We start from the raw sequence: 12,090 nt of genomic DNA, 5'->3' as shown, positions 1-12,090 counted from the left end.
TTCTCAGCCTTTGATCTTCTCAGCAGCTACGATCGCGGGAGAGCCGATGTCTTCTTCAGCTGTGCCTAATCCAAACTCCGACGGCAATTCAGAGGCAGCATGAATACTGGTGTTTTCTTAGGTGCGCACAGTTCCCAGAGAAGGGGGCTCGCCAAACGTTTTGACACATTGTGAGAAATATCCGCATTGTATCCTTGTAAGCTGTCAACAACATAATTAGTTAAATTAGTCTGCAAGTCAGGTTCGAACTGCAAAAAAAGCCCCCTTCAGTCTGAGAGAGACAGAGAGAGAGAGAGAGAGAGAGAGAGAGAGAGAGAGAGAGAGAAAGCAATTCTGCAACTAGAGAGACAATTAAACTTCACTCCAAAGCTATGTCACCATCTTTATTTTCCAGAAACAGATGTGAACATCTTGAAACTAAACAGAATGAGGCAAAATCTGAAGAAAAGTACCTTTGTAACAACATATTGGGTATGTCTAAAAGCTCTTGTGATGGTTTGATGTGCACTGTAAAACATTTCAAAATATCCAATCAGTTTTTTTTCACTTTTCTGTTAAAAAAAAAAGTAACAAATAATAGTCATGCTGAGATTGCTTATAACCCCTCAAACTTTCAGTCCACCACTTAATAAAACATTAAAAAAAACTCCTGCACCATAATGGCCATCTGTTGTGTGCTGAATCAAAGTACCTGAATTGTGTCAATAACTTTTAACGGTTAAAATGTGGCGCAGGGAATTGTGCAGTGGTGTCAATTGTGTAATTACTGTTTTGATGAGCTTTGGCAAACAGGGATCCCCTCATTCACAGCACCTTCAGTGATGAGCTTGGGGTGTTTAGAAGGGGTTTACCACTGTAATGAATTCACAGGGCTTGAAATGTTACACCTTCCTTTGCAGCTGGGCTGCATCTGCAACGCTGTTGTCTCCGCCGTGAAAATTGGCCTGCATAGTCCTGCAAGTGGTCACCCTCTTTTTTCTGCACAGTTTGACTAAACAAAACACTCTCTCTTTAAAATGCATGTCACTTTCGTTGTCAGGCTTTGATATGATGCCTGTAGGCCGGTTACAGATAAATCAAGCAAAAATAAAGCTGTTATGATTATTCAAAAAGAAGTCATTGTTGTGGTTACAACTGCAAATATTCACCCACACTCCTGAAACGTTCCCAAGCATTGTATTCATCATGGCATTGCAGGAGAAGGGCAGTTGGAAGGAGAGAGTGGTGATGAGTAGGAAAACACCAGTAAGTGCAGATGTGGGAAACTCTGCAGGGTACTGGGGGGTGAGAAGCAGCGCGTTGGGATGGGGCAGGGAGGGAGCTGAGCTAACCCCAGCCTGCCTTCTGGCTGGGCCAATGGGCCATGGTAATTAGATCTGGCCAATGTGGGCCCTGGGCTCTGGCCTGGGGGCATATAAGGGGGGCCTGGGGCAACAGACTCCTCATATCACTCAGAGGTCTCCTCTCTCTCACCTCACTCCTCTACCCTCCTTCCTTCCTTTGCGCCCATCTCTACATCCATTCAGACCTCTTTTCTTCAGCAAATATGGACGTCTTCTCACCATCCCAGGTCTACTACGACTGTGCTTCATCTCCAGACAGCCTGGAGTTTGGCGCCGGCTTGGAGCTCGATGGCTCTGAGGAGGACGAGCATGTGAGGATCCCCGGAGCCCCCCACCAGCCGGGACACTGCCTCCAGTGGGCCTGCAAGGCCTGCAAGCGCAAGTCCAACTTTGTGGACCGTAGACGGGCCGCCACCATGCGCGAGCGCCGGCGGCTGAAGAAGGTCAACCATGCTTTCGAGGCTTTGAGGCGCTGCACCTCGGCCAACCCCAGCCAACGTCTGCCCAAGGTGGAGATCCTGCGCAACGCCATCCAGTACATCGAGAGCCTGCAGGATCTGCTACGAGAGCAGGTGGAAAACTACTACGGCCTACCTGGAGAGAGCAGCTCTGAGCCCGGGAGCCCGCTGTCCAGCTGCTCTGATGGCATGGTAAGACCTCTCATCCACATGTTCAGCCTCTTCATGCAGACATCTGTTTCTGCAGTCTTGCTCCAGCTCTGAAACCAATGCAATGTCAGCGAGGGAAACAACTACAACTGCATGCGAGCCAGAACTTCATCTTTTAGAAACTTCACCTGAAAAGACCTTTATTGTTGTATCTCCAGAGTCTTACATTTAAGCCCTGTTATTTCTCATTACCATGTGGAGTATTCCATTTCAAAATAGAACCTGCAATTCCAATTTAGAAACCTCTTTTTCAAATAAGATTGTTTTGTCCCAAGACCTCAATTATGATGTTTCTTCATGCATGTCACACTCTCCCATTGTTCTTAAATACAGAAATCTAGTATCTCTGTCCTCTGTGTGTGATGGGTGTTATTAAAGGTCATGTTGAATTAGTTATTCTCAACAACAGTCTGAAGGAGACAGTGTATCAGCTAATACAAAAGAACTTATCATGCTGGCTGGAGTAATGGCTTTCTCACCACCGGACACTTTATAGCCCTAATAAACCGAGCTAAATCCACCTTACTGAAGTCTGGCAGGAAAAACCGGGCGCTTTTCTGCATTCCATCCTGACTGCATGTTCTGCACCGCTGCCAGGATTTTCTGCAGATTTACTAGGAGAAAGTGTCATCTTGCACAAACTGGTGTTGCTTCCACTGATACAATCGATTCGGCACGCTCAGATCCAGGCAGGGGAAGGGAGTGCATATACTGCCACTTTGGCTTTAAGGTGGACGTGAAATAAAGAAGCCCATAACTTTGGAATTCAGGATTTATTAGCCTGTCCAGAATATCATGAAGGGCATTGGTTGTTTTTTTTGCAATTTGTCCTGCTTATTCCTTTCCCATATATACTTATGCAAACATAACACATCATTTTCTGTTTGCAAGAATTCAAGGGTAAAGTTGATTTCTGGTTTCCTTGCAGGCCGACAGCAGCAGTCCAGTGTGGCACCATCTGAATGCAAACTACAGCAACAGTTATTCATATGCGAGGAACGGTAAGACCTTTTGAGAGCAACAGCAGCATGATGTGAATATGACATGCATTTGTGTCAGCATAGTGCTTTAAAAACCCAATAACTGAATGGTAGATTATTTTGAATGTATGTTTTATTTTGCCTCTGGGAGTCCTAAAGTACCAGGATTTATGTATATTATGATATAAATGTAAAGCTGATAAAACATAGATAAAAAAAACATGTTTTGTTTGTGTTTTTTAATAAACACGTCTTCTGTCTTCCTCTTATCAGACAGTTTAGGCGACAAGGCAGCCGGAGCCTCCAGTCTGGAGTGTCTCTCCAGCATTGTGGACCGTCTGTCCTCAGTGGAGTCCAGCTGCGGACCGCCAGCTTTGAGAGACATGGCCACCTTCTCCCTCGGCAGCTCCGACTCGCAGCCCTGCACGCCGGAGAGCCCCGGATCCAGGCCCGTCTACCACGTCCTGTGAAGGAAACTTTGCTGTGACGTGGATATATTGCCACGGGCAGGCACCCTGCTTTCACCACACACCAGCTGCATTTGCAACAAGAGATAAGAACTAGTGTTGTGCAAATCGGAAGAAGACTCAGCCGTATCTAAAGACCTGCGGCAAGCAGCTTTTATATTGTACATGAGATTGTAAATATGTAATGTAAATGCCCATTTATTCTATACATGCTATTATACCCAATGAGACATATTTAATTATGACAGTTAATGTAATGTTGCATTATTCCAACATGAAGTGGTATTTAAGCAGTTTTAATTATTTACTTTACATGTTGCCATTAAATCTTTCACAGTTTTGTATAAAACTTTGAGCCATTTTGGATTTATTTCTTCTTCCTTTTCTGTTTCTTTGTGACCATGTGTTCAAATATTAATCATCAGGTTAACGTAGGAGGTGTAATTAGCTAAAATAGTCAAGAAATATGGTCACTTAGGCGTTGTGTTGTTCACTCGTGAAGACACCATGAACATGAAACACCAAAAACCCGATGACTAGCTGACACAGTTGTCATTTTTACACATTTTGTTTTGGAGAAATGAAACAGAGTAACACAATATCTAACGGTGAGAGCAGTTGCCATCATTATAACACTGATCAGTCACAGTTTGGTGGGTTTGCAACTGTTAAAAGATGCATCATCAGCTAAATTAATCATTTAAGATACTGTAGCAGGTTCTTGTGCTTTTGCATGCTAATAAATACAAGTCCAAAAAGGTGGCTTCATCAAAATAAAAGGGCAAGTCATTTATCATCTCGCGCAGGGCTCGTCCAGAACATTCTAGACTGTCTCCAGCTAACAAGGTGTGGAGATCACATTAGAAACTGATAGAGGTCAACTGATATCATTAATCATTTGACAGTGCTGTAATCACTCATGTAGCCTACTGCGTATGAGTCATTACAGCAGTGTAAGGACATTTCATCCTTCTAAAATATGTTTTTTCCCCCTGCATCATAGCAAGGTTTTAAACAAAAGAAGACAAGCATGTTAACAATGAATGAAAATATTTCAGAGTTTACTCATTAAAAACACATTTGTCCTTCTTTGTTCACAGCTCTTTGTATTTTTTATGTGCCTGGGAGTGTTTAGGGGGAAGCAGCACTGTGTGTACCTGTTTGTTCTTCCAAATGTGAGTCATCATTAACACCCTTGATTATACCATCAACACCAGAGTTGAGAACAAATAGCCTCTAATTGGGCTTGAGGGGGAGGGGGATAACATGTGTGTCCTACTGCATCGTGTCTTTGACCATGGTGTGTTTATCTTCAGTTTATATAGTCTATTGAGAGGCAATACAATCGTTAAAATCACAATACTTACACAGAAAGATCTATATAATATATCTTTTGTGGTTATTATTCTAATGGGTGGCTGTGGCTCGGAGGTACTGTGGTCGGAGTGGTCGCCCCCCAACCACAAGATGTCAAAGTGTCCCTGAGCAAGACACTGAACCCCAAGTTGCTCCCCGGATGCTGTATGTATAGCTGTCCACTGCTCCCATAGGATGGGTTAAATGCAGTAATTGAATTTCACTACATTGTACTGTTAATTGTATGTGACGAATAACAATAAGGTTTCGGAGTTTTTATGATTACATTCATTCAAATTTCCTTTCCTATAATGTCTTCTTCTACTTTTGCTCGGCCTTTGTTACTTTACAAATAAATAGAAAATATCTACCTGTACCTCTCTTATAGGATTCCTTATAATGGTGTCTCAATATATTATCATTTTGCTCTTGAGCATTATGTTCTTTATTATTGTTTGAAATGCTGATGAGAAATTAAAGCCATTTTACTGTTGTTATTCCTTGTCAACAGTGGTGAAAGTTAGAATCAGCTCCTTAAGTAAAAGGAAATACCAGCATTCAAAGTCCTGCATTCAAAAACTACAGAAGTGCTCTCTACTAAATAAAGTTTCAAAAGTGGAAGTACAATAATTCCCTCTAAAATGAAGTGGAGTAGAAGTATAAAGTGGCACAAAATGGAAACACTCAAGTAAAGTACCTCCAGTGGTGGGAGAAGCATTCAGATCCTTGAATAAAAGAAGCAGCATAAAAATACTCCATTACAAGTAAAAGCCCTGTATTGAAAATGTAAAAGTACATAACTATTATTAGTAAAAGGTATTTACAGTTTTTTCCAACTGCTTACACAAAAAATCTTTTCATGTCACATGATTTTTGAAACCTCTCACTCAAAGTGCAAAACTACACACCAAATTTTTTCATTCAGTTTTCAATTGCATAAAACACTTTTTCAAAACACTACACACAATTCTCTACCTAAGACACAAACATCTAACAGGAAGTGACTTCCTTTCCTTTTCCAAACACAACCAATCAAAATGCTACACTTATTTACCAGGGCACACCTACACACTCTTCACATGTGCAAACACATTATGCTTAACTGAACACTAACCAATCACTGCTTTAGTGTAGGCCTATACATAGGTCAAAGGTAAGATTACCTGTTTTGAACAATGGATACCAACAATAGACAGAGAGCAATGGGAGGAGGAGGAGGAGGAGGGAAGAAGAGAAAGAAGGAGAGCCATCTCTGATGAGATCAGGGCCACACTTATTCATCATGTGATCAACCACGGATTGACACTGAGAGAAGCCCATCTTGAATAGCTTTACAGTGGCGTCCATACTTCAAACCTTCAGAAATGAGAACAGGCATGCGACTATCTAATGACTATTTCAGCATTATAAATCAATCAGACTTTGTTTATACAATACAAATCCCCCCTCCCCCGACACACAAGCACGCACAAACACACACACGCTCACACACACACAAACGTAATGTTTTGCCCAATAATTATTTTCTGTTTTTACTGTAACATTGCATTGTTGTTTACAGTGTACTTTTCAACCACTCTCGGCAGATTACTTTCACTATAGAACATTGTAAAGCCTATGAAAGACAAAATAGCTTTAGATTTAGAACAACAGTGTGTACATGGTATATCCAAAAATGTACTGTTATGAAAAAAGTGTTTGCCATTTGATGCAAATGCTTCATTTTGAGATGTGTTTATGGCATTTTGAATGCAGTGTTCATTTTGAAGGAGATGTGAGGCATTTTGCATTTTGTGTGTGCAGTTTTGGGAATTGTGTGTAGAGTTTTGCAAAAAGGAGACATAGTTTTGAAAACGTGTGTAAGCAGTTGGAAAAACCTGTAAATTATTAAAAGAAAAATACTACTCATAATGCATAAAAAATGGCCCACTTGGAAGCGAGTTAGCAGGTGAGACGCTCGCTGCACAAATGAGTCAGTTCCATTCAAAAAACGACAAAAAATACAGATTCAATTTGTGCACATATATCCGACCTATCCAACAGCACTTTCTTATTCTGGCGCTGGAGAGAAGCTCAGAGTAAAACAATACTAGCAGTTCCCCAGTGGTTCCGTCTCTCTGCTCCGGTACTGTGAAACACTGTGGACATTCCAGCAGCGGCTTGTATTTCACCAATCACCACGGCTGCATGCGTGCGACACTCCAAATGTCACTGGTGTCATTTTCCATGGCTTACACTTTGGTTGTGATTCATGAATCGCTCACTCACTGAGCCTGGAGTGTCAACACAAACACATACTATGAGTTTGCATCTAGGTTGTTGAGGCCGAACATGAAATCAGGGGAAATGAAAGATAAACAGAGCGAGAGACTTTTATTAAATCTGACTTTCATTATTTATTGATTTGAATTTGAATCTTGACAGAGCATGGATATTATTAAAAGAAAATTGACTCTGGGATAGCATGACTCAAATACCAACGTAGTCATGACTGTAGTACTCAGTGAGACCACAAGGAAGAGGTGTTTCTTGCATTTCCTACATCAACACTACATTTCTAGCTCCTATGTTTGGATTTGAATGTAATTAAAATGAATGGGTTTTTACATCAGGGAACTATATATAGTGCCTATCATAATCCTAACATTATGACTCTTGAAGGTACTTTATATTTGAGGGGAAAGTTTAACTGGGATCTTTGGAGAATTGAATCTGCCCTGTGGCTAAATCTGTCATGTTGTACAGCTGTCTAAGCAAGGATCTGCAAAGACAGAAAAAAGGAGATGATATAATGTAGTTGATTCTTTGGTTTATGGAGTTTAAAGCATTTAATCACATAACACCCATATAGATCCACATTTATTTCGCTCCTGTGATGTGATCCTGAGGAGGTGTTACATTCAGGCTCTTTTCTCCTGATTAACAGCCAAGGACACGGGTGAGGGATCTGTCACCTGCATTAACGTCACCTGCACTCTTGAGTTTTGTCACTTCAAGCTTTGATCAGTTGCTTTAGAATTGGTTGTTTGCTGGAGAATAGCTCCAATGGGGATTTTATTGCACATAACTCCGTGTACAACATGTTGCCGGTGAAGAAACAGCACTGATTTGTGCTTCTACTGTCACCGTTTGAGTTTAATACCTTCCATTCACAAGAGTCTCTTGATTAGTTGCAGTGTGAGCTCTCTGTATTGAGCTAATAAAAGGTCATTGACTTTCTGTTCCAGGGCTAAAAGTCTTCAGAGGGGCCTTTCAGTGCACACAATTTACACAATATTACATAAATATATTACAATATTTATTATTTAATACTTTTGATAACACTGATAATTCTGTGCAATTTCATTACTGTGCAATATCATTATTTCACACTGCGTATCACACTGTATACAAACCATATTTATCTTTTTATTTTTATATATGTATATAGCGTCTCAGAACTGTGCACCTTACCCCCCCCCCCCCCTTTTATTTTGCACTACTTATTTTATTCCATGTTGTTACATTTCTCTTACATACATGTTGACACTGGAAAAGGAGTTGCTTCAATCTCGGTGTACATAGGTATAATAACAATAAAAGGCATTCTATTCTATTCTATTCTAATCACCTCACCTTCAGCAGCTGCACTTATCACTGAGAGGCAATCAGAGACAGGCTGTTATATCGTTATGAGAAATAAACACATCACAGTTTGTGGACGGGGTCAGCAGCTAAATGTATTTTAGCCGCCTAAAAAAATGCCCCCCCTAAAAAAACATTATTATCTGTATAAGTGTACGCTATATTTAAAATATTTTTAAGGTTTTACCTTGCAGTAAAACAGTGCCTTTAAGAGAATGAACTGAAGTCGTCATATTGCTCTCTTTAAAGCTGTGTTCTGCGAGGTAAAATTACAGTTTTTGTCAAAGGAGTCTGGTAGTTTGGAAGAGAGCATAAACAGATATAATGGCTTCAGTTCCCAAAGAAGCGAAACATTTCTAAATATATCGCACACTTAAACTGATACAGATTTTTTTTTTTTTTTTGGGCCTTTTTTTTAGGTATCTAAAATATGTTTAGCTGCTATCCCCATTCCACAGCAGCACATTTCTTTTCTTCCGTGTCGGGGCTTCTGTCTGCTTCTCCAAACTGGGGATGTGCCGACCGGCATCTACTGTAGGTAATACACTGACACTATGGAGAAGTACCTCATGCAACCCCATTTAAAAAAAAAAAAACTATCTTTTTTAGACTCCCTCCTGCAATGTACACTGCCACAATCTGCTCAACTCTATATCCCACCAAAACCTTGTATAAATAAATCATTTTTATCTCTTTTGGAGGGCTTGGATGTACACAACATCCCTAATCAAACCATCTGTATTTTTGCAAATCTATATTTTCATGTACTTCTTTGCAAATAATAATAATAATAATAATAATTATTATTATTATTATTATTATTATTATTATTCAGAAGATGACAAATCTGGGTGTTACACTGCTAACATGATTTCCGGTGCTCCTGGTCAGAATTAACTAAATGATAAAAAGGTAGTGTGGGGAATGAAGAAAGGGTCAATAAAGCATTCACTGTACACAAGCACATAGATTTATTTATACAAATATAGTATGTATAACAATTGCATATCAACAGTTTGTTGTCTCTTTTTTATTTTGACGGTAAGTACAGGACCATAAGCTTCAAAAATGTTCATTCAATTAAGAAAGAGTACCTGTGATTTAAAGATACAAAAAGGGATCAGTTGTATTGAGATGTTCTGCTTGACGAGCGAGCGTCCTATAAAACCTGAGCCCAGAGGTGACCTAATACAAAAGCTTTGGCATTATGTGACCTAAGTGCTAACAGGTTATTTAGGAAATGGTAATGCGTGACACATTTTATGCATGTAGAAGGATTTTGCTCTGCTGGACTTGTGCAATAAGATGTAATGTTATGAAAAGTGATCACTTTCTGTCAATAAATTCATAAAGGAATAATCATAAAAAAAATGCAACATTTTAATGTCATGACAACTTTTCATTCGCTGTTTCAGTCCGGATGGAGAAAACAGGAAGTGATGCGTTTTATGTTTTGGATTTAGTTAGGATAAATTGAAGGAAAAATAAAGGGGTAAAGCAGTTGAACAAACAAAGAAAAGAAAGCCACCTACAGAAAAATCCAAAAAGAACAGAAATACAAGACGGTATCAGTGACACAAAGAAGTGATCTCAGGGAAGTGTAGGGAAAAAAACAAACAACACACACACAAACAAGGAGCGCTTAGCACCAAAGATGGAGACGATAGAAAAGTAATAATCACTTTTATCAACATTTTCGTTACAGGTACGGAGGATAACAGGAAGTGAAACATTCCACTTAGTCTCATAATTACTTCTCAAAATGATTGTCAAAACAGAAACCAGGATCTACATGAACTATGTGCTAATATTCAGCTGTTATACAAGGAATAAATAATAATCTGCACATCTTAGAAAGAAAACATAATATTTAAAAGGAACAATAAAATGTATGATAAATCTCTGATCTCATAAACTATAAAATAGACTGAACAACAATTCTAGCATTATTTTTGATTTCATTACCACTCTGTTCGAATAAAAACTGGTGACATTCTGTTTGTCTGTTGAGAACACGACATATAACATTTCTGAGGACTGATTTTAACTTTGGTAAAATCTCTTGGTAACATCTTGGTCTCATGGTATATTTTCTAGATAAATCTCAGTTAGGAGTGGCTTACCAAGTCTGGTAATAATCACAGTTATTGCACAATAATTATTCATGCCACCTGTAAATCAATAATCTCTTCAAATGGCACAGAGGATATACTGGACACAGAAGCTGCCTTACAGTACATAAGACCCATTTTACTTTACAGTGATTTACATGTGCACGTATCCCATAAACTCTGTATATATATGCATGTATCCGATCGTGAATTTAGTGTCAAAGGATGAAAAAACTTAAGAATGTGTGTTATTGCTAAACCTACAAGATACAAAATCTTTCCTGCTACAATATAGAAGGTAAAAAAGAGTTCACGTTTATTCCAAAACAGGACAAGTTTGACAAAAAAGAAAAGAAAGTGATGGTCATTCATACAGAGATACAAGCACCTGTTGATGAATTAATAAACACCACTGTACAAATGATATCTATGGCAAAATGGCAAAGGTGCCACGGTGTAGTGGAAGTCGGTGAGCAATCAAAAATGGATGACTGTAAACAAAACAACAAACACAAGAAAGGGAGTATCTAAGTAAGACTCACAACCGGGGAGAACAACTTATAAAAGTGAATACAAAGTTAAAATGGACAACTTTCAGTGCTAGCCTCCCTCATACTTGTTTTTCAAAGCACCAATTTCAGGACAAACAGCTCTCTTTGTTTTTGCTCAGTAATCGGTGGTACACTGGAAGGGAGAGAGGACGTAAAAGAGTCTTCTACTTGTTGGTTTCCTCCACGACGGAGAGATTCCTTTGGGATCCTCGATAACAAACAGATGGTCTTTGAGATCCACCTTTTCGCTTTCCTTCACTTCTTTTTTTGGAACAACCTGCAGATTATTAAAAAAAAAGAGAAACAAACTGAGAGCGATGCCTTAGAGCTCGTTGACGGTTCTGACTTAGAGACTTGAGTGTTATCTTGACAACATTCTGCACAATGCATATTTATTTATTTATTTATTACTCTGTGTCACCTCCAACTGTGCAATATGTTCATTTATCTGCACCATACTCATCTGTATATCTGTGTCTATATATACTGTCTGTTTATATAAGGGTGTTTATAGTGTCTATATTACTATTATAATTATAATTATAATTCTTTTTTTTCTTCTATTTCTTATAATACTTTTTGTAGTTTTTTTCCTTTGTCTATTTAATGTGTATTTGTGTTATTCTGATGTGTGTGAATGTTTCTTTTGAGCTGCTGTAACAAGGGAATTTCCCCAGTGTGGGATTAATAAAGTCTATCTTATCTTATCTTATCAAGCCAATTCTGTATTGCCTGATGATTTTACTAAATGATTATAGATTGAAATGCTGCTTGATTCTCATACCAGCTTTAAAGCTTCAATTCCTCCAACTCTCGTGCCTTTGGTACAACAAATCCTCTTTTAAAGGGATAGTTTGGATCTTTTGAAGTGGGGTTGCATGAGGTACTTATCCATAGTCAGTGTATTACCTACAGTAGATGACGGTCGGCACACCCCCAGTTTGGAGCAGGCAGGAGTATTGACTCGGAAGCTAAGCAATGTTCTGCCAT

At 39.1% G+C, this 12,090-nt stretch overlaps 2 protein-coding genes across 3 annotated transcripts in view; one reads left to right on the top strand and one right to left on the bottom strand.

Annotated features, from left to right (window-relative positions):
- Positions 1–1,546: 1,546 nt before the first annotated feature.
- On the top strand, positions 1,547–3,461 carry myf5 (myogenic factor 5). Its single transcript, XM_078242680.1, has 3 exons — positions 1,547–1,993; positions 2,940–3,012; positions 3,265–3,461. The coding sequence occupies exons 1-3, from the start codon at positions 1,547–1,549 to the stop codon at positions 3,459–3,461; spliced, it is 717 nt and encodes a 238-aa protein (XP_078098806.1).
- Positions 3,462–10,104: 6,643 nt separating this feature from the next.
- Positions 10,105–12,090, bottom strand: part of lin7a (lin-7 homolog A (C. elegans)) — a 34,499-nt gene continuing 32,513 nt past the window's right edge. For both annotated transcript variants that reach the window (XM_078242853.1, XM_078242852.1), the window contains exon 6: positions 10,105–11,377. Coding sequence is in view for 1 of the 2 variants with exons in the window: in XM_078242852.1 (XP_078098978.1) it covers positions 11,356–11,377 (22 nt within the window). In the remaining variant the exon portion in view is untranslated. The remainder of the gene's footprint in view (positions 11,378–12,090) is intronic.

The sequence above is a fragment of the Sander vitreus genome, chromosome 23, assembly GCF_031162955.1.
Source record: "Sander vitreus isolate 19-12246 chromosome 23, sanVit1, whole genome shotgun sequence".
In the NCBI taxonomy this organism is placed as follows: domain Eukaryota; kingdom Metazoa; phylum Chordata; class Actinopteri; order Perciformes; family Percidae; genus Sander; species Sander vitreus.
Note: the sequence above shows the minus strand (reverse complement) of the source record. Positions and strands in the feature narration are given on the sequence as shown.